The sequence below is a fragment of the Centruroides sculpturatus genome, unplaced genomic scaffold (genome assembly GCF_000671375.1).
Source record: "Centruroides sculpturatus isolate CEXI.00-Female unplaced genomic scaffold, Cexi_2.0 scaffold162, whole genome shotgun sequence".
Taxonomy (NCBI): domain Eukaryota; kingdom Metazoa; phylum Arthropoda; class Arachnida; order Scorpiones; family Buthidae; genus Centruroides; species Centruroides sculpturatus.
This window is the reverse complement of record NW_019384555.1, coordinates 879,267-903,670: the sequence shown is the minus strand read 5'-3', so window position 1 is coordinate 903,670 and position 24,404 is coordinate 879,267. Positions and strand designations below refer to the sequence as shown.

The 24,404-nt window shown below is 30.4% G+C and overlaps 1 protein-coding gene across 1 annotated transcript in view; it reads left to right on the top strand.

Annotated features, from left to right (window-relative positions):
* The first annotated feature begins 4,764 nt into the window (after positions 1–4,764).
* Positions 4,765–24,404, top strand: part of LOC111623807 (protein transport protein Sec23A-like) — a 28,360-nt gene continuing 8,720 nt past the window's right edge. Inside the window, exons 1-13 of the mRNA XM_023366508.1 lie at positions 4,765–4,850; positions 7,932–8,164; positions 8,233–8,290; positions 8,376–8,462; positions 13,394–13,471; positions 13,596–13,754; positions 16,757–16,848; positions 16,922–17,066; positions 18,197–18,317; positions 21,062–21,171; positions 21,249–21,364; positions 21,929–22,052; positions 22,145–22,315. Coding sequence (XP_023222276.1) covers positions 7,944–8,164; positions 8,233–8,290; positions 8,376–8,462; positions 13,394–13,471; positions 13,596–13,754; positions 16,757–16,848; positions 16,922–17,066; positions 18,197–18,317; positions 21,062–21,171; positions 21,249–21,364; positions 21,929–22,052; positions 22,145–22,315 — 1,482 coding nt within the window. The 5' untranslated portion in view covers positions 4,765–4,850; positions 7,932–7,943. The remainder of the gene's footprint in view (positions 4,851–7,931; positions 8,165–8,232; positions 8,291–8,375; positions 8,463–13,393; positions 13,472–13,595; positions 13,755–16,756; positions 16,849–16,921; positions 17,067–18,196; positions 18,318–21,061; positions 21,172–21,248; positions 21,365–21,928; positions 22,053–22,144; positions 22,316–24,404) is intronic.

The window sequence follows — 24,404 nt, the reverse complement described above, 5'->3', positions numbered from 1 at the left end:
AAGTAACGTTCGTTGATTAACGTAATTTCTTTTATTATTAATATCGTAGATTTATAGCAATTAGGCTACAATTTTTAAATGGCAGACCCGTGATTTTCTACCGTCCTTCCTCCATCTCGAGAATGAAGTTCGATAGACGAAAATCGAGATCGGAGGTGAAAAGCTTAGCGGTCGAAGGATCCGATTAACTATATACAAAGTTCCGGTTTAGACCGGAAGTTACGTTATTCCAATTCAAATATTTTCTCCAGAACAGAGTTAGAGGGATGACCGGGATGACTCTCGTTAACAGAAAAGTACGAAGTACGGAGGCAACGCTACTAAAATCAAGAGCGTTGCGCGCGTCACAATAAATAATTGCCGGTTCCTACTTAGGCGTTAGATACGTAAAGATAACACCGCGTAAAGTTTTCCGGTTTTCTTCGCGCGGTGCTTGGACGGGGCTCGAACCCCAGCGCCGAATGGTCCATCTTAGATTAATTTACGGTATTGACATTTTATACTTCTTTAACCATTTGTGGTACAGTTTCTTTCTTGTTTATACTACGAATTATAAAATATCTCGTATTTTTTGTTACGAAAACGTGTCTACAAATAATGTTAACCAGGGAGATTTAAGAGATAATACTTCTTTCGAAATTTCAATATTAACTAGAATATTAATTTTGCTAATAGGCCTACGTAGGAAATTTTATGCTACATAAAAACATTTCTCGTATTCTGGGAGGTTTTAAAGCATTTTACGTCAATCCAGAATAAATTCTAATCGTCGAAAGAATACAAATGATGGCAAATATGGATAGAAAAATAATTAGAAATGAATTTGTCGAATTTTTATTTGCCATTTTAAATTGTGAATTAAGTTTTGGCATTTCTAAATCCTATCGCGAAATATAAACTCCGATAATTCTTCTATTCACTCGGAGTCAATGTCAATAGAGAAACGACAATGAAAGGCTGGAGAAATGGCATTTTAAAAGGGATCAATTCAATTTTTATAAATAAACTAATCGATAGCGCGGTAACAATATAATGAAAAACCAAAAAGTATTGAAAGATAGACCTATTGTATTTTTTAAACGAGAGAAATAATATAAAGTGTTTTAAAATATGAAAAAGTTAACTTTAACATTTAAATAAAGCTTTAGTATCGTTCAAATAATAAAAATAATCAAAAATTACGGCTTATTTGAAAGCTTTTTTTCCACGAAAACATCGAAGTTCGTATAGATCAGGCTTATTGGTGGGCGCAGTGGATAAAACCACTGAAAACCCGAGCCAGTTGCATGGAATTTTCAGGGGTTTTCACGTGTCTAACACCTAAATAGAGGCCCATTATCGTTAGAAAGTATCTAACATCTACTGTAAGACCAATTTTTTACGTAAAAGTCCTTCCTCGAGGCACCCCCTTGGAAAATCGCTCGGGTGTTGCGTTGTCTTAACTTATCAATTCAGTGACAAAGATAATTAAAATTTATAATTCAAACTAACTTAAAAATGAGAGAGAGAAAATAAAGAAATGTTTATAATTTTAAGTCATTTCTCCCGACTTAGTGTTGCGTTACGTTTATAATTTTGGAACTCTGCCACGAAAGTTATAAATTTAAAGCGGGAAATAAATTTAATCATTCAAAGAATTTCTGGGAAATGAAAGATGATAGATTTATCTTTTGATTATATTTAATTAATAAACTAGGTAAAATTATTTGTTAAATAATTAAATTTTCTTACATTAAATGAATACTGTTATGAGAAAGATGTGGGATGATCTGGAAAGGATAACGAAGATCATTCTTTTCTAATTGTCATCATAAGTATTTATTGTTCTCTATCAAGTGAAACATGTTCTTATAATAAGAAAATAAACCTTACTCTTAAATTAATATAAGTACATTATTATCTATTAAACATATTTTAGTGAAGTACAGTATAGTTTCACCAATTTGTAACATAAGCTTGAATAAAATAAAGTAAGAAATTTCTATAGGTAAGAATTAAATAAAGGATAAAATTACAGATTATTTGTATACAANTTAAAAAGAACGAGTTGTCCAGTTGTTTACAAGTATTTTTATATAATAAATGTAAAGATTCCAAATAAGAAAAAATAAAGAAAAATTACTTTTAAACACTAGAAAGTTATTAATTATTGTAACAAACAGTAGTATTTTTAATAGGTAATTGAAATAACATTAAGGCGTCAGCCTGCCGCTCTCGAACATCCGAGAACGATTCCGGGCGAATTTTTTGAGAGTGGTCCGTCCGGATACGTTGGGTCCCATCCCTCGCACCTAGCCGCTCCGTTGTGGGCCTGGCATAACCTAAGATAAGCTCGATTAAAAGATTATTTTAGCGCTCGCGGGGCGGTGTCAAAAATAAATCCATAAATTACATAACACTACTTGTATACTTTGCGACTACCATCCTATACCGCAACGTTCCATAACGCTGTCGCACTTGCCCACCCTTAAAATTACGTAACCCATATATTCGATCAACCCCCTTAATTGTTTTATTCTTTTAATACCAACGTATTGTTTTTTTTTTTTTGCTTTTTTGTCCTCAATTTCGTTAAATGTTTCTAATAACCTCACCAGTTATTTATATTTTGGGCTTATAGCACCAGTGAATATGAACAAAAAATTTCTTAAATTTATTTTATATTTAAGTTTACAAAAAGAATAAAGAAATCTTACAATGATTAAAACTAATATGTATACAATTCACCCAAAATGCATTTCGGACTCTGAAAAAGTTTCTCTTCGGTTGGTGTTTCGGTAGAGATAACGAGGTAAAACTACATAAAAGTTACATTAAAAGTTTTAAAATAACCGTGAAGCCATCGCAACTAAAAAAAACTGATGTTATCTCACAAGCGCCGTACAACAAATTCCATCTCTTTTATATTTTCTATAACCAAGCCAGCCGTGGACGGTTCTACACAATTAACAATAATTAGTAACAGACTAAATTTAACGTTAAACGATAAAGGCAATGGACGTAATACAATTGAGGCCTCCGAAGGATTGACTCAAACGTTGCGCCGAATAAACACGATTACTATGGTACGCACCTTTACAATCGATTACGTAGCAAGGGATACTAAATGTTCGTTATTTTAGGCATCCCCTTGGCATATCGCTTACGCATTGCGTTGCTTATTGATAGATTGGACGTCATCCTACTGGGAGGATAGATCATCCACTAGGTACTACGATTTTAATCGCTCTATTGTACAGTAATAAAGTATGAACTCTATCTCATCCTAGTCCTAGCTTGAAGCAACAGCGAAATACACAATAAAAGTTTAATTGTTTCATACTTAGATCATTCGTAATAAGTATGTAAATTAGTACTCGGATGGGAGCAAAATACAGCTGCCGCATCGATTAATAAAGACTAGAGGATTTTCTTACAATACTTTTTCACGGAAGTGCTTGCATGTCTTTATGCGTTTATAATATGCCAAGATTCACATTTTTCCAACAGTGACTTGACTCACCGTCTCCCTCTCTTTCAGGCCATCTTACCGCCCATTCTACGAGCAGGAACAGCTTATGGAATATTGGTACAGTATACTGCTGGTAGGATCATCCTATTTGCGCAGCTATTCTGTCGGTAGTGCCTACCAGTAGGATTGCCTGCCGTTATCGTGCGAATCGCAATCAAACCTTAATAGAAGACGAAAACGCCAGACCCGGCGTTTTCGGCCCCGGGAAGACTTTCTACGGTAAATTGATTCCTATTTAGGTGTTAGACACGCAAAAAAACTTCGAAAACGCCATTAAGCCAACCCTTTGATGAGGCGCGAACCCACGACCAGTTATCCATTCGATCATCGGTGGGCACCTTTTTGTTGTTTATAACAGAAAATGCAAATACTGCATATTTGAAATGGGTTTTTTCGTTTATAGCTAGTGTATTAGACTCAGATATATATATTTTTAAATTTAAATTATGGAATTTGCGTTTTTGGAATAAAGAATTTAATCACTGCATTTCAGTCATAGGTACTCGATGGTCGTCGTTAAAAAATTAAAATAGCAAATAATAACAGTTAACCCTAACAGACCAGGCCCACAATTTGCATTGTGGGCCTGGCCCAACCCATAACGGGCTTGGGGAAAACGGGGCCCGATCCGGACGGACCATTCCCGAAACATTCCTGGGGATTTTTCGACCCGTCCGGATGCCATCCCGCGTCCCCCAAAGCGTTAGGCTGCCACCTCGATGGCTGGGCCATCCGGCCGTCTCCCACAATTGGGTAGACGAGTGACGAGGGACGTGGTCCGAAGTATCCAAACAGGCCATTTACGAAAAATTCCTAAGGTTTTTCGATCCATTCGGATTCGATTAGGTGTTCTCCAGAACGGTAGAATACCGCCTTAACCACCGGGCCATTTAGTCATCGAATGATTCGCTTACTTACGTTTGCCTCGGCCACCGGATAGTCGAGGCGATATTTAAGATCTATCAGTCCGAGGACACGAGATAGAATCCGAGCGAGCAACCCCAGAAATTATACCGCCCGACCAACCGGCCGCGCCATTTGGGCCCGGTCGAACCCACGATAGGCCCGAAACTTTTCGCGGCTTAAAAGACGGAACGAGTCAATAAATAAATAATTTCGCTTTGTCGAGTAGACGTATCACATTAAACGAAAAACGAACTATTTCATCAAATATTCATTTAATAAAAGTAAATTTAAAAAATAATTTCATTCATCATTAACAAACATTTACTCGTACATATTAGGTTCTATTAGAGGAAACGAGTGCGATTCAGAAGCGAGCGATAGGTAGCGCTACGTATTCCCTTACGTGGCTCTTAGACCGAACGTAACATAAGAGGTAAGGAAATGTTTAGTTTTAATTAGGTTTATTTCTTTAAATATACGAAATAATTGCTTTTAATTTTACCGAGACGTTCGATAAATAATGGTTTGTGTCTGCGAAATAACCGAAAGGTTTTATAATTCGGCCATTGCCAATGTTAAGTAGTACGGGTGCATTTGTCATCGTTTCTTTTTTATTTACAAATTAAAAATATCTTCGCTTGTTAATTATATAATTGTTAACTCTCGGCAAGAGATTTACTGTACTTTAATGCGAACACATTCTGTTTATAATTTTATAATAATTAACTTCGATGAAAAATCCCAATCGTATATTACCATATTTAAACATCTCATTGTAGTTTATGGTCCTGTAATCCAAAATAACGTATTTTCACCAAATCTATTCAAAAGTTATCTGTGTCGTCTGTCGATTATTCGTCGGTAGATTACAATATTTTCCCGCAATGTCGTCTAAAATAATATCGCCACTTTGGAAGAAAACTAGCGCCACTCAAAATTACTAGTTTTGAGAAAATTCCTTGTAAACATTTAACCAAAGTTTAACCGAATTCGGTAGACCCCCCTATAACGCGGAATTATCTACCGTGTTATAGGGGGTCTACTGTATCGCTTAACTCCCGCGTAACTGCTCCCTAGTGGCCGAATACGCCAGTTACTTTTGTGACGCTCTTTCGCGTAAAAATGTACTACGTTTTCGTTTCGATTGCCACGTGATCGAAAAATCGCACTTTTTTGAGTTGCGCCAGTTTTGGTCCAAAGTGGCCACGCGTGGATCTACAAAAAAGTTAGAATGTGAAATAGCCAAGAGGAATAAATTTAATGTGTTTAAAAAGTTGTCGTCTAAGCGGAACGGCCGGTTACGAAACGCGTCGCCGCGGAAATCGTTACGCCGGCGCGGCACCGCCTCGTCGTCCTCGGCGGAAAGGGTTTCTTCCGGGGCTCTTTCTGCCCCGCGGGTGCCCGGGAGACCTATTCGGTCGGCCTTCCGGGTTTCGGACCCGGCCTCGGAGGCCGGATCCCTGCCCGTCCGGACGGTCCCCCTCCGAAATTCCTCGGGTTTTTCGGCCCGTCGGATTCGATTCCGGGACTCCTGGAACGGCGGGTGCCACCTCGGCCGGACGGGAAGGATTCCCGTCTGGCCGATGCGAGTCTGGCCGGAAAAGGTCGAGAAGTGCCGCGGCGCTTCTCGACCTTTTCCGGTCCGTCCGGTCCCTCTTGTGAAAATGGAAAATTTCGCCTTCTCCAAACATCCGTAAATTGAAAATAATGTTGAAAATAATGTAAATTGAAAATTGTCAAATAAATGGTTTTTGCGGTTGCTTCGTCGTCGATTTTTAATTACCGATCTACCTATTAAAGTACTATGCCACTTATTTTAGTAATGTAGACGTTAAGTTAATCGATAGAAAAAAAAGATAAATTTAAAGTAAATGAACTTAGAATTTCAGAAATGTATAAAATATAATTTGTAAAATATTCAATTATTGGCTTTTATGCTTGAGTCTACAAAATTTTGAATTTCCTATGCACAAAATTTTTCGTGCGGATCCCGGTTTGGAAAACACTGGTTTAGAACCTCGTCTTAATCCGTTGAAGTTATTTTAAGCTGGTCGGTTATTTCGCTAGAAACATTACTGTAATAAAAGAAATATTTTCAAATATTTTAGCAAACAAAAAATCTCTTACCCGAATTAAATAGCTATTTTGTTTATCGACCCGGTTTCGGGTTTTATGAATTTTATCGTCTATTTTATAATGGTAAATGCGCATTAATAAGTAATGCTTGAATAAATGTACTAAGAAGTATATTATTTTGAAACTTAAATTCACTTTGTAAGAGTTAGTTAATTATTTTTAACTTTACCATAATATTTTGACTAATTTTATTACATTATTAATATTAAAATACAAAATATTCAGTTTTTGTTGATAGCAGTTTATTTTATTAGGCTAAATTGGGGCACTTAAATAATTTAAGTGAAATTTATCTCATTTGAATTTTCAGTGTAATGTTTATCGTTTTACAATTCATATTTGGAAGTTGACATAAATTAATTATTTGTTCAGAGAATGTAATATCTACAAATAAGAAAAAGATTTGTGGTAATGCTTATCAATTATAGATACCTAATTTATAACTGATTAGATTAGATAATATTTAAATATTATATAGGTGTTGTTTTTGAAATAGTTAAAATATTTGTTTTAATTACTTTGAGTGTTTATTTATAGTTAGAAGTGAACACACACACAAAAAAAAGGAAATTATAAACATTCAAATTTTATATGAACTAATGCATTTTTAAATTCTAATTTTTTTTATTACAATGCACATACTGTAATTTGTTTCCAGTTTAACTATGAATCTTTACAATGCTAGAATAATTGGCATTTATTGCAATAAGCATTAACATGTATTCATTACAACACTATTTATGGATCAGTTTTTATAAAAAAAAAAAAAATTAGAAATATTTTAAAAAACAACAACTTAGAAACATAATCCAACAATTGCCTTAAATAATTGGGCTATAACTCTACTAATTTAATGATTAATACTAAGTAATTTACTGCTAGAGGTAGATGTTAGGTGCCATTTCTTAACTAAATTAATAATTTATTAAACAATTTAAAACCATCTGGAAGAAAATAACTGATCCGGGGTAGGGCTTGAACCTGCAACCTCCGCTTGCCAGTTGTGCCACCCGGACCAAGAGCTAGCCTTTGTTTCCGGTTGTATTTAAATTTAGATATAACCTTACGTGGTTAATCGCGGTGCCTGGCCGAGGATGCCCACGGCCGAAGTAAAACTCCGCGACGGCACTCGGCCGGCCACTTTTCTTCCGGAAGATTCTAAATTATTAAAATTATAATTATTAATTTAGTTAAGAGATGGTACCTAACGTCTATCTCTAGTAGCAAATTACTTAGTATTAATCATTAAATTAATGGAGTTATAGCCCAATTATTTAAGGTGATTGTTTGACTGTTTCTATGTTTTTGTTTTTTAAAATATTTCTAAAGTTTGAAATAAACAATTACTATAAATAATACATTTCAATTATGTTTTCAGCCTAATATAATTATGGCAACATATCAAGATTATATTCAGCAAAATGAAGATCAAAATGGAATCCGGTTTAGTTGGAATGCTTGGCCTTCTAGTAGATTAGAAACTACGCGCCTTGTTGTTCCATTGGGTTGTTTGTTTACACCTCTGAAAGAACGATTGGATTTTCCACCGATCCACTACGATCCGGTTCTTTGTACACGTCCGACATGCAAAGCCATTTTGAATCCATTATGGTACATTTTAACATTATTATTATATTTTAAAATTATTTATATATGCTTGCTTTTTAAATATTTTATAGCCAAGTGGACTACAGAGCAAAATTGTGGGTTTGCAACTTCTGCTTTCAGCGCAATCCTGTAAGAATTACTTTTGTTTTGATTTAAAATTATTTCAAATATTATGATCATATCAGTGAATTTTAACAATAATTTCAATTTACAGTTTCCACCTCAATATGCAGCAATATCTGAACATCATCAGCCTGCAGAATTAATACCACAATTTGCAACAATAGAATATACAATAACTGTAAGTTTACATTTAAACTTAAATTCTAAAATTGTTTTTGTGTATTAATATTTGCTATATATAGTACATATTGCAAATAGATTTTTCTTCTTTTATCAAAACATACTTGAATACAATTTATAAATTATTTTCACAAAATATATACAACTAGCAGACCCCGCCACGCCTTGTTGTGGCTCAAAATGTATCTATTATAAATGTATAACACTTCCCCGTGGGGGAAAATTTTTTCTTAGTGTACATTCTCTTGACGTACCCTATTAAAACGCAATCAATAGCGCAAAAACCCGCATCTAAAATAGTATAATAGAAGCCAAGTTTTTCACAGTAAGCCTTAATCTTGTCCTTCTCCCCCGCGAGGAAAATATCGAAAAATCCCTTCTTAGTATACATTGTGTTGACATACTCTATTAAAATGCAATCAAAAATGCAAAAAATCGCATCTAAAATAGTATAGGCCTAATAGAAGTGAAGTTCTTCACAGTAAGCCTTAATCCTGTCCCTCTCTCCCCGGGGGGAATATCGAAAAATCCCTTCTTTGTGTACATTCTNATTGAGTAATTTACTAGAAAAGAGATTCCTTTTAGAATAAACAATTTTATGTTAATAATTCAAATAAAATTTATTGGCAAATTGCACTAATTCTTAAAGTAAAATAAATTAACTGTTTTGTACAGTTTGAAGTAATACAGTCTATAAGTCTTAATAACAACTAATTATTATTATTATACATGAAATAACATTTAGGCTAACATACTTAAATTTACTACTAACTCAAGAAATCAAGAAGTAAAATGAAATTAGAGTGAACAACATTTTACAAGGTATTTATGTATATTTTTACTATAGGTAACCTTCAGCTGAACTTTTTTAAGAAAACAATTTTTTTTTCATAATGTATCATAAATTTTTATTACAAATTTCTTTTAATTTATCTGCATAAACAAGCCAAAATTTTAAGGTGACTTTTCTATTTGAAGACCTTTCTATCAGATTGATTAATAAAAAAGATAAATAATATATAATTTTAATTACAGAAACTGTTTTCAATATTTTGTAATATTTTATATTTAGAGAAAACCAATATAATACATGTAAACTGTGATTTACATGGTACAACACATGTACTGAAAGTCTTGAGCCAAATTAAATTATGTGAATAGCATGACATCAAATTTAATGGTGTTTGTGGTAATAAATACTTACTATGTAAGTTTACTTTTTGACATAACTGTTGCCACACATTTAGTCACAAAATGCATTAAAAGTCCATTTTGTTACTGTTAAGATGCAGATTGGTCAGGTGAAAAACTCCAACTTGACAATATCATCATCATCAACTAACATACATACAAACATTACCTCTTTATTATATTAGTATAGATATATATGATGTGAAGAAACTTATAATGATAAAAATAAATTAATTTTTAAAATGCTCAAATTCAAAACATTTGCTATCACATTCAAGTGAATTTATTTAAAATATAAAACTATTGGAGAAAATAACAATGTGGTTACATGTAAAGGACAATCATGCCACAGGTCGTAGGTTGACACACTGATATTCTTTATTCTATGTCTCATTCATTATGTAACATAGTGGAAACATTTTTTTATCCCTATGATAGCATTTACTCCAACTGAAGATGAAGTCTGAAATGTACATTTTGGAGGAAAAAAAGAGAGAATAAAGAATATCAGTGTGTCAACTTACAACCTGTGGTGTGATTGTCCTTTAAATATAACCATGTTGTTGTTATTGTTGTTATATGTATGAAGAAATAAATTATAGAACAAAAAGCTTTACCATATTTTTTTGCATTTTAACTAGAGATTTTTAGTTTCATGATTAAAATAGAAGCTATTAATTGAGAATTGAAATAAATTATGAATATACATCACATCTATTAAGCTTAATATATTAAAAATTCTTCAATAGAAATTTTAGAAATGAAGATGAAATATATTTCAAATAATAGAATCATGTAGGACAGTAGATATCCAACTTTAATATGGCTGAGGGCCAGAAATTAATGTATGTTAATGGGGAGCCAGATTTTAAATTTTGTAAGCACTAAGTATTTCTAAATCTTATGATGGGAATAAGAAGAAAGAAGATTCTGATATCATTATATTCAAAATTAGTATTTAATTTTTATTGAGCAGAAAAGAAATAATAAAATATTACCAGTTTGTTATTTTTAATGAAAACATTATTATATTTCAAATTTGGCAATTCAGATTCAGTCTTATTGACATTCAACTCCATTCCATTCCAAGTGAAGTGTAGTATCAGCAAAATAATGTGTTTTTGTATTAGCTACCATTACAACTTGTCTCCATCACATTACATTACTAAAGCCTCCAATTTGGAACTGACAAAAGCATAAAGCCTTGTGATACTGTTCTCTTTGTAACTGACAAGCAATGTTGTTTTTATGCTAATTTTGTCTAATGACATAAATACAATGTCATTAGACAATAATGTACAATGTAAAATATTTTATATTTAGAGAACTTTTCATTTCTCAATCAGTTCTTCTACTTAAGAGTCAAATTGGAATTATTAGTTTCTGGCTCAAAGACAGTTTTGATTTGTTTTGGCAAGAATAATGGATATGTATAAGACAAAGTAGTGTGTGTTGTGAATGCAGTGTATAAAATATGCTGCCATATTCAAATTTTTAGTAAAAAACTAATCCATGAAGTCTACCAGACATGTGCACACAACTGAAATCTTTACAACTTAAAATAATTTTTTTGATATAAAGAAATTAAAAACTACATAAAAGTTACATTAAAAGTTTTAAAATAACCGTGAAGCCATCGCAACTAAAAAAAACTGATGTTATCTCACAAGCGCCGTACAACAAATTCCATCTTTTTTATATTTTCTATAACCAAGCCAGCCGTGGACGGTTCTACACAATTAACAATAATTAGTAACAGACTAAATTTAACGTTAAACGATAAAGGCAATGGACGTAATACAATTGAGGCCTCCGAAGGATTGACTCAAACGTTGCGCCGAATAAACACGATTACTATGGTACGCACCTTTACAATCGATTACGTAGCAAGGGATACTAAATGTTCGTTATTTTAGGCATCCCCTTGGCATATCGCTTACGCATTGCGTTGCTTATTGATAGATTGGACGTCATCCTACTGNCATGCTGTTAAATCCTTATTTAAATCAGATTTATTATTCATTTTTTTCATAGGTAAAATACTTATTTATTATTAAAGTAAATATTTTACCAGAGGATTATTCATCCTGTATGATGATCTCAGCGTGAGCATCATCAACTGGTAACAGTTTTTGGGTGCGTTTATTAATAGTGGTCGCTCTGCAACGGGAGCGCGCCACTGTTTGTAGGAATTTAGGAATGATGGTGAAAGAAAGATGGCGGCACCTGCACTATCGATAGTATCATGATGGAGGAATCTATCATTCTAAAATGAGCTTTTAGAGGCAAAAGAAGGGTCCCAATTGTAAAATATAACCATTAAATGGATTATTTGTTGAAAGAGCATTTAAAGTAGCCATGAAAACAATTAGAATGCTTGAGCAGAGTTATGCAGAAGTATAAAAGAATGCACCCTTTATTACATTTTATGCGGTACGAGGGTTTTACCCAATTCCCGAACCGTGTTAGAGTGAACGCGTGCTATAGAAGTGCCATGTTATACGGGGGTTACCTGTAGTTCATAAAAATAAAAATCACATAAGAACTAACTTATCATTTGAAGACCTTTCTATCAGATTGATTAATAAAAAAGATAAATAATATATAATTTTAATTACAGAAACTGTTTTCAATATTTTGTAATATTTTATATTTAGAGAAAACCAATATAATACATGTAAACTGTGATTTACATGGTACAACACATGTACTGAAAGTCTTGAGCCAAATTAAATTATGTGAATAGCATGACATCAAATTTAATGGTGTTTGTGGTAATAAATACTTACTATGTAAGTTTACTTTTTGACATAACTGTTGCCACACATTTAGTCACAAAATGCATTAAAAGTCCATTTTGTTACTGTTAAGATGCAGATTGGTCAGGTGAAAAACTCCAACTTGACAATATCATCATCATCAAACTACCCTGCAGACTGTTTTTAGTGGACGAAACAGAATAAAATGTGACAGAGTGAGACCAGGACTATACAAAGAATGAGACAACAATGTCCAATTCAGCATCTTAGTTGTGGCCTGCTGTGTAAGGATGCATATTGTTGTGTTATAGGATGACAGTGTATTTGTATGGATGCTCAGTTCCTTCAACAATTGCACCTAATGGGAGGAATTGATAGTTTTGCTTTTAGAAGAAAACTAATGACAGGTTACTGACAAAATAAAATGACAATGTCGTTCATTTTTCCACCATGAAAGTGAAAATGTGCGTTTGCTGTCAAGTCTGTTTCAGAATGGCCAATAAATATAAGTGTCTGTTGTACACTTGGTTTTTGCTATTAATTCAAATATCTGAAAGCATAGACTGTAGCTCAGGAATTTCAGCATGTGCTTCATAGATTGGTTTTATGTAAGTCAAGACTAATATTTCTATGGGAAATCGAGATATGTTCTAAGTTTTTGATATAAAATGAACAAAAATGAAATTTTATTCTTTATCTTTGCTTATGAAGGCATAGTGCAAAATACATATTTCCATCTTGTTGTTGCTTAAGATGAAAGTAGCAGCATGATTGCAATATCAAAATAACTGATATAAGTCTAAACATTAATTTTAGCAATAAGAATATTTTAAAATACCATGCTGAATTGAAACACCGTTTTAAAACAAAATTTTGTCACATTTTTCTAACCATGTTAAATTGAGTTTATGCAATCCAAGTACAATGCAAATCAAGGGTTTTTATATCATGAGTCAATAATGTTAATTTTTTTTTTTAGAGAGCAACATGTCTTCCTCCAATATTCCTGTTTGTAATTGACACATGTACTGATGATGATGAGTTAAACGCATTAAAGGTTAGTAAATTGTCTTGATATTAATATTTATTTTATTAAAATATCTAATATGTAAAGAAATAGTAGTAGTGATATTAATTAATAATAAAATTTCTCAGTAAAAAAGTGAAAAATTATATTTTAGGAATCTCTCCAAATGTCTCTCTCATTATTGCCACCAAATGCATTAATTGGATTAATTACATTTGGAAGGATGGTTCAAGTTCATGAACTAGGATGCGAAGGTTGTTCAAAAAGTTATGTTTTTAGAGGCACTAAAGATCTAACAGCTAAACAGATTCAGGTATTTTTTTAATTGATATATTTTATCATGAACAACTATACTAACTATATAATTACAATGCAGTTGTAATTATATAGTTAGTTAGAATTTACTTGTAATTACGATGAACAAAAAATTTATTTCAGGAGTTCAAAACTCTTATTTTAGGAAATATTTTTTAAGTTTAGTAAAGTTTTGTGAAATGTTATGTTCCCAGTTAATTGTTGCATTAAGTGTGAAATTATTCATAAAGACAGAAATAATGATAATGTAGGAAAAGAATTTGAATGCTATGAAATATTGCATATATTGAATGTGATATTAAATGGAAGCTTTAAAATATTGAAGTGTAGAGAGACAAAAGCTGCCAAAATGCAAAATCCCCTCTATATGAAAGAATACATATTGTTGAGTAAATCCCAAGAAAAACTATTACATAAGTTTTAGTAAACATACATGAGAAGAGAAAAAGGAAGTGACTGAAAGAATGACCATTTTTAGCTTGCTTAGTTTATAAATAAAGGGATTGAGTAATTTACTAGAAAAGAGATTCCTTTTAGAATAAACAATTTTATGTTAATAATTCAAATAAAATTTATTGGCAAATTGCACTAATTCTTAAAGTAAAATAAATTAACTGTTTTGTACAGTTTGAAGTAATACAGTCTATAAGTCTTAATAACAACTAATTATTATTATTATACATGAAATAACATTTAGGCTAACATACTTAAATTTACTACTAACTCAAGAAATCAAGAAGTAAAATGAAATTAGAGTGAACAACATTTTACAAGGTATTTATGTATATTTTTACTATAGGTAACCTTCAGCTGAACTTTTTTAAGAAAACAATTTTTTTTTCATAATGTATCATAAATTTTTATTACAAATTTCTTTTAATTTATCTGCATAAACAAGCCAAAATTTTAAGGTGACTTTTCTGTAATGAAGGTATATAAAAAACGAAAGGACTTTAGCAAACTGTTGCCAAATTCAGTTAAATTAAAGATGATGGATATGTATGTGGTGCCCTTCTATAGAATATCACAGAGTATGAAATTTTTGAAGATGTGGGGAGGCTTTGGATTTGCTTCACCTAAGGGGATGTTGTTAGGAATCTTTGTCCATTACCATCACTTCAGAAAACTTATCATACTTCAAAAACATAAGTTTTCTGGCAACTTCAGTGACTTAATTATTTTTTATTAAAAACTCTTCAATTTGTATTTATTTAATCAGTTTTTCAGATTACACAAGTGACCTGATCAACTTTTTTCAAGTTCTTTTTTTCTTGATGTAATGGGCATAATATAAGGCCTTAGTACCTAATAGACCCTTTTTGCAAACTAAAAGTGTTCCATTTACTTCTGTAGTTGTAAATAGAAGTAAGTTACTGTTTGTTTTCATCCCATGGGTAGGGCTGAGAAGAAACATCAAGTAAGAAGGAAAAGTGAGGAATTTGATTACTCTGTATATTACTTTGTTGTTAAGGAGTATAAGACAATCTTTTAACACAACTTATGAGGCCATATCATTAATGTTATTGGCATTATATAATGATTTATACAGAGAGCTGTTCCTGTTTGTTCCAAATTATGGTAACTGACTAATAATGTAATAACATTAACTGGAGTAAGTATATAAAACTACAATTGAGGGAAATTTATTGTGTATAAGATTAAAAAGCCATTTTAAAACAAAAAATGTATGAATTGAAGATTTCTTGATTATAATTATTAATTTATAATTCATCCAGTATTGTTTGTCTATGATCAGCTGTAATAAAAAGTATCTTAATGCCAATAATTTAAATCGTATTACAAGCAAATAACAATTAGAATGATTAACATTTAAAAGCACTGGCCAAAATTGATAACCATAACTGATAATTATTGCTTGCTATCAGCCACTTGTTGCCATCAAGAAAAGCAAGCTTAATAAAATTTATATACATGAAGCTAACAATAACCAAATTCTGATTACAAAACTGTTGTGTTGATCTGCATACTTATTTGTAGTATATATTTATACGCAAGATATTCCAGTTAAATTTAATATCATGGGCAGCGCTTTAAGATTAGAAACAAATAGATTTAGACTAAATACTATATTAATAAAAAGATATTTAATGTTTCTACAAAAAATTATTAAGGCAGAAGACATAACAACAAAATTATTGTTTTTACTATATCACAAATCAAGGGAAATGGACTTAAGACGAAGTTGGATAATACAGCTATCAAAGATAGTAAATAAATACGGATTTTCTATTAAATTGTTTTTGGATCGTACACACAATATGGAGCAGTATAGTAAAGAAATAATATACAGAGCTATGGAGCTCTTCATTGTTCAAGACATTGAAGATATACGAAAACAGGAAAACACAAGCTGGTATGCAAGAATCCAAAATTACCCAGTAAATAATAACTATATATTGACAAATCTAGCTTTTAACATCAAAAAGTTTTTTATACATGAAGTTAAGATTAGGTTAAATAAAAATGGAATAATTATAAATGATAAATATATAGACTATACCCAATCTAAATGTCCAAATTGTACCAAAATTTTATCTAGAGTTCATATTATATGTGAATGCTGTAATGAAAAGGATAAACTACAAAGGCTCCAGATGGGACCACTGGCTAACTGTAATAATGAGATGGAAATGTATAAGACTTTTGACAGAGCTAATACTAACATGATTTATATGTTATATAACTATGTTAAACAATTTATTAAATGATAATTGTGACAAAATATTAATGTAATTCTATAGATCTGTAAATAGAATATATCAGTGTCGTTAAGACGTGATTATGTAAGATGTTAAAACGCATTTTTAAAATCAAACGCCCTTGTAACAGGCTAAAGCCTTTTACGCCAAATATTATTATTACTTATTTGTAGTGTATTTTAGCTTGTGTTTTGGGATCTGCTAACTTTGACAGCATTATTCCTGATTACAATAAGCAGAGTCTATTGTATAATGTAAATAGTAATGAATTACTTTTTAGGAAATGTTGGGAATTGGAAAATATCACCATCAGCAACCAGTTCAGCAACAGCCACGTGGACCTGGAGGACAACCTGTGCCACCTGCTAATAGGTAAATTTGTTTATCTTTTATTTGTTTATATTTTCCTTCTGAAATTTTTAAAGTTTATATGTAAATTCATTAGGTTTTTGCAACCTGTTCATAAATGTGATATGAGTTTGACAGATTTGCTGGGAGAATTACAGAGAGATCCTTGGCCTGTAGCATCTGGTAAACGTCCACTAAGATCAACTGGTGTAGCTCTATCAATTGCTGTTGGATTGCTAGAGGTTAGAAAAATTAATATTTATTATAATATTTATTTATTATATAAACAACATAAATAAGAAGTATCAAACATTGAACATATTTTCAAATCAAAATTTCACAAATTTGATTATTATGTTGTTGAGCACAAAAGTTGACTGTCAGTTAGTGTACAGGAGAATACTAACAAAAATGTCATAATTACTGAATAACAATGACACAAACTATCTATTAAGGTTTGGCAAGATATGGCCTGCAGGCTGCCAGTTGAACAACCCTGACTAAAACTATTGAGATAACTTTTATCTTTTATCCACAATAATGCTATACACATTTTAATTGATAATGTCATATGTTCAGTTGTATTTTAATATACATAAATTTTAATAACATTCATTATGATATTTCTGAAGACAAAAAATAATTATAAAGGAGATGAGAAAGCAACTTGATTAGAATAAATCAAATTCTTATTGTATTCAGGTCATTTCCAGCTTAGAGTTAATAGTTATATTAAATAGAACTGAAAAAATTAAAAATTTATGTAGTGAATAAGTCATATACAGTAGTTCTGTATACAGTATAAAATCTATTTAGCATTACCTAAANGTTATTTTTTTTTTTTTAAATTGTTGTTTAAAAATGCATTTCAAATGTTTTTAAAATTTGTAAAAGCTTTAGTAATACATTTGAAATTAATTTGTGCCAGGAACTCTATCATCTTGTTAATTATTTATTTTAATTGACAAATTGATTTAATAAAGATAAACAGAATTCCAAGGTTTTAAGGAAATAATTTAAAAAGAAAAACTTTTTTCATGATTATATAACAAATTAAAATGAATAATATATTTCTGGATGAAAAATAAACTAAATAATAATGACAAAGGATATTTTAATTTTTCTAAAATTTATATTTCTTTTAAATATTTTACAGTGGTCATATTGTGATGGGTGATTCATTTAATTCAACGTTATTTAAACAAACGTTTCAACGTGTTTTTGCAACAGATTTGAAAGGAGAATTTAAAATGGCTTTTAATGCAATTTTGGAAGTAAAGGTATTGTGTTTAGTTATTTATAAATATTTTACAGATAAAAGTAATTTTTCACCTTATAATAATAATTTTATAAAATTATCATTTCAAAACAGACATCTCGTGAACTAAAAGTTTCTGGTGCAATTGGTTCTTGTATATCAATGAATGTGAAGAGCAACAGTGTATCTGATACAGAACTGGGTGTAGGTGGAACATGTCAATGGAAATTCTGTGGTATTAATCCCAGCACAACATTAGCTCTTTTCTTTGAAGTTGTTAATCAGGTATCTATTAACTTAACTGTAATATATTTTCATAGCATACGGTCAGATACATAATTTTAAAGATATTTTTGAGGCATTCACCTGCCAATCTAAGAATTAGAATAGAACATGAAAAAATTTTTTCATAAAATCATAAAAGTTTTTATTTGATTTTAATGTGCAATTATTTCAATGCCTAATACAATTTCTCCGTATTTAACTTGCTATTTAAAATTTAATTTTTTTTATCACCAATTAATTGTATGTCATCTAATAAAAATTTTTAAATATTATTTATTTAATAAAACTTATTAGAATCACTAAATTAAATATGTAAGGCCTCAGTCACTCAGTAAGAATCTTAAATAACAAATTTAATACTATTAATAAATTTTTAGAGGTAAGGACATGAAATATTTTTCAACTGATTTAAAGTTATTTAACAACTTTTATAACACCATCTTCAATAAATTAAATTTTTTAATGGCAATGCAAAAACCATTGATGATATTGAAAATGTGGGCTAGATACATAATTAGCAATTTGAATTTTGGCAAACCAACTTGGTTCTATTATATCCAATACCTCATCTATTTCATGAAGAAACATTAGTTTCTAAGTGAAATAGATGAGATTTTGGATATAATAGAACTAAGGCTGAGACTCCACTAGTGTAAAAACGGGCATAAAATCCTTCGACATAAAAACTTTTAATCATGTGACCTATTTGCATTTGCATCTGGATTGCAGTGGAGGTCCGGCTAGCGAAGTTTTTACGGGGACGATACTATCAAAGTTATAAAGACAATGATTATATTCTACAAGTTTTTTTTGTATTATAATTACAAATGTAGTAAAAATAATCTTTACTTTCATATATTAACTTTTATTATTGTATTATTAATTTAAGATAATATACAGCACTTATAAGCTTAGCTTTTTTATTATATACTCCTCTAAATTTAAGGATTTTCCTCTGGCCATCCATATCACGTGTCTTAGGCATCCATTATTATAATTGGGATACCTCTTGTCGTAGATACACGAATACTTTCAGATGTTTTCAATAAATCTTTCCGGATCTATTCTAGAGTAGTCACGAGAGAACGTACACAAAAGCTCATTTAATGCCATTTTTGCACCGTGTCACAATGACCTAGATTTCATTGACTTCTGATTGGTGGATGGTACCGTTTTACGGTCATATTTGCATCGAAAGTTGAACACTGCTCAACTCGCTTTTGCGCTGATTTTACGACCTGCTCGGGCATAAAATATCATGGTCACGTGATTAAAAGCTTTTACAGCGAGGGGTTTTACGCTAACCCCTTGCTGTAAAAGCTCACTGGAGTCTCGGCCTAAGTCTGTTTGCCAAGATTCAAGATTTTATTTTGACAAATTGCTAAATGTCTATCTAGCCCAAATTTTAAATTTTTTGCATGGAGAGAAGTTAGATGACCATACTTAAAACATGTTTTATTAAATACAGTGTAAAAAATTAAGAAGGAGCTTCTTAATAATTAAATTGATATTTAAATTTATTATTGTAATTATTCATTCAACATTTATAGTTATATTCCAGAGTAGATAACTAATTGCAGTAATTGTAAATAAGTGAAGAAGAGCTTAAAATGGGATCATTTTAGTGAATTCCGCTATGTATTTATCCACTTAAGTTTATCATCCCAGAGGGCAGTATTAACTACTCTGAAAGCAAGATCGGTCTCCATTATTAATTCAATTATATAGTAATAGCTACTTTTTGAAGAATAAATTTAGCATGAATGTGTAAACAGTTCTTTAGAATTCTACATTTTTGCCTATTTTGCATATCAGTATTCACAAATAAGCTTTTTGTAATCTAAAATATTAATATTTTGTCAAACTCTATTCATAATTACATTAATCAAAATTTTAAGAAATTCATAATCATTATCATATCAAAAATATTATATAGTATTTGAAGGAACTTCTGAATGCACAGAAGAAATAACAATTGTTAAAATTTTTAAAACTGNCTATTCTAGAGTAGTCACGAGAGAACGTACACAAAAGCTCATTTAATGCCATTTTTGCACCGTGTCACAATGACCTAGATTTCATTGACTTCTGATTGGTGGATGGTACCGTTTTACGGTCATATTTGCATCGAAAGTTGAACACTGCTCAACTCGCTTTTGCGCTGATTTTACGACCTGCTCGGGCATAAAATATCATGGTCACGTGATTAAAAGCTTTTACAGCGAGGGGTTTTACGCTAACCCCTTGCTGTAAAAGCTCACTGGAGTCTCGGCCTAAGTCTGTTTGCCAAGATTCAAGATTTTATTTTGACAAATTGCTAAATGTCTATCTAGCCCAAATTTTAAATTTTTTGCATGGAGAGAAGTTAGATGACCATACTTAAAACATGTTTTATTAAATACAGTGTAAAAAATTAAGAAGGAGCTTCTTAATAATTAAATTGATATTTAAATTTATTATTGTAATTATTCATTCAACATTTATAGTTATATTCCAGAGTAGATAACTAATTGCAGTAATTGTAAATAAGTGAAGAAGAGCTTAAAATGGGATCATTTTAGTGAATTCCGCTATGTATTTATCCACTTAAGTTTATCATCCCAGAGGGCAGTATTAACTACTCTGAAAGCAAGATCGGTCTCCATTATTAATTCAATTATATAGTAATAGCTACTTTTTGAAGAATAAATTTAGCGTGTACTCAAGGACCAGGAATGGTTGTTGGAGATGAGCTAAAACAAACAATTCGTTCTCATCATGATATTGAAAAGGATAATTGTAAATTTATGAAAAAAGCCATTAAAGTAAATTTTATTATATTACAAAATTAAATATTATAAAGTTTTTTTTAATCTGAAAAATGTTTAATATTCTTATTTAGCATTTTGAAAGTCTTGCTAGCAGAGCTTCTTCTTCAGGACATATTATTGATATCTATTCTTGTGCTCTTGATCAAACTGGTTTGCATGAAATGAAGTTTTGTCCAAACTTTACTGGGTAAGATTCAAAATAAAATTGAACATTTAGACTTTTAGACTATACAATATTTACAATATTTTTGGAATATATCAACAATAGTACAAATATATATATGTACTATGTAGAATTTTCAGTCAAAATCTAGTAATTACTAAAAATATGCTCATAAGCAAGTTTTTAGACTTTATAGAAAAGTTTTATTATTGATATATTTAAGTAATAACTTATGTAGTTAATCATTTCTAGTAGTTTTATGTAATTTTTTTTTTTTAAATTGTTGTTTAAAAATGCATTTCAAATGTTTTTAAAATTTGTAAAAGCTTTAGTAATACATTTGAAATTAATTTGTGCCAGGAACTCTATCATCTTGTTAATTATTTATTTTAATTGACAAATTGATTTAATAAAGATAAACAGAATTCCAAGGTTTTAAGGAAATAATTTAAAAAGAAAAACTTTTTTCATGATTATATAACAAATTAAAATGAATAATATATTTCTGGATGAAAAATAAACTAAATAATAATGACAAAGGATATTTTAATTTTTCTAAAATTTATATTTCTTTTAAATATTTTACAGTGGTCATATTGTGATGGGTGATTCATTTAATTCAACGTTATTTAAACAAACGTTTCAACGTGTTTTTGCAACAGATTTGAAAGGAGAATTTAAAATGGCTTTTAATGCAATTTTGGAAGTAAAGGTATTGTGTTTAGTTATTTATAAATATTTTACAGATAAAAGTAATTTTTCACCTTATAATAATAATTTTATAAAATTATCATTTCAAAACAGACATCTCGTGAACTAAAAGTTTCTGGTGCAATTGGTTCTTGTATATCAATGAATGTGAAGAGCAACAGTGTATCTGATACAGAACTGGGTGTAGGTGGAACATGTCAATGGAAATTCTGTGGTATTAATCCCAGCACAACATTAGCTCTTTTCTTTGAAGTTGTTAATCAGGTATCTATTAACTTAACTGTAATATATTTTCATAGCATACGGTCAGATACATAATTTTAAAGATATTTTTGAGGCATTCACCTGCCAATCTAAGAATTAGAATAGAACATGAAAAAATTTTTTCATAAAATCATAAAAGTTTTTATTTGATTTTAATGTGCAATTATTTCAATGCCTAATACAATTTCTCCGTATTTAACTTGCTATTTAAAATTTAATTTTTTTTATCACCAATTAATTGTATGTCATCTAATAAAAATTTTTAAATATTATTTATTTAATAAAACTTATTAGAATCACTAAATTAAATATGTAAGGCCTCAGTCACTCAGTAAGAATCTTAAATAACAAATTTAATACTATTAATAAATTTTTAGAGGTAAGGACATGAAATATTTTTCAACTGATTTAAAGTTATTTAACAACTTTTATAACACCATCTTCAATAAATTAAATTTTTTAATGGCAATGCAAAAACCATTGATGATATTGAAAATGTGGGCTAGATACATAATTAGCAATTTGAATTTTGGCAAACCAACTTGGTTCTATTATATCCAATACCTCATCTATTTCATGAAGAAACATTAGTTTCTAAGTGAAATAGATGAGATTTTGGATATAATAGAACTAAGGCTGAGACTCCACTAGTGTAAAAACGGGCATAAAATCCTTCGACATAAAAACTTTTAATCATGTGACCTATTTGCATTTGCATCTGGATTGCAGTGGAGGTCCGGCTAGCGAAGTTTTTACGGGGACGATACTATCAAAGTTATAAAGACAATGATTATATTCTACAAGTTTTTTTTGTATTATAATTACAAATGTAGTAAAAATAATCTTTACTTTCATATATTAACTTTTATTATTGTATTATTAATTTAAGATAATATACAGCACTTATAAGCTTAGCTTTTTTATTATATACTCCTCTAAATTTAAGGATTTTCCTCTGGCCATCCATATCACGTGTCTTAGGCATCCATTATTATAATTGGGATACCTCTTGTCGTAGATACACGAATACTTTCAGATGTTTTCAATAAATCTTTCCGGATCTATTCTAGAGTAGTCACGAGAGAACGTACACAAAAGCTCATTTAATGCCATTTTTGCACCGTGTCACAATGACCTAGATTTCATTGACTTCTGATTGGTGGATGGTACCGTTTTACGGTCATATTTGCATCGAAAGTTGAACACTGCTCAACTCGCTTTTGCGCTGATTTTACGACCTGCTCGGGCATAAAATATCATGGTCACGTGATTAAAAGCTTTTACAGCGAGGGGTTTTACGCTAACCCCTTGCTGTAAAAGCTCACTGGAGTCTCGGCCTAAGTCTGTTTGCCAAGATTCAAGATTTTATTTTGACAAATTGCTAAATGTCTATCTAGCCCAAATTTTAAATTTTTTGCATGGAGAGAAGTTAGATGACCATACTTAAAACATGTTTTATTAAATACAGTGTAAAAAATTAAGAAGGAGCTTCTTAATAATTAAATTGATATTTAAATTTATTATTGTAATTATTCATTCAACATTTATAGTTATATTCCAGAGTAGATAACTAATTGCAGTAATTGTAAATAAGTGAAGAAGAGCTTAAAATGGGATCATTTTAGTGAATTCCGCTATGTATTTATCCACTTAAGTTTATCATCCCAGAGGGCAGTATTAACTACTCTGAAAGCAAGATCGGTCTCCATTATTAATTCAATTATATAGTAATAGCTACTTTTTGAAGAATAAATTTAGCATGAATGTGTAAACAGTTCTTTAGAATTCTACATTTTTGCCTATTTTGCATATCAGTATTCACAAATAAGCTTTTTGTAATCTAAAATATTAATATTTTGTCAAACTCTATTCATAATTACATTAATCAAAATTTTAAGAAATTCATAATCATTATCATATCAAAAATATTATATAGTATTTGAAGGAACTTCTGAATGCACAGAAGAAATAACAATTGTTAAAATTTTTAAAACTGAATTTATTTTCTTTCATTGATAAGATGAGAATATATTTTGAATATATATATTTTGAATATTTTATATATTTTATATTTATTTATATATTTATA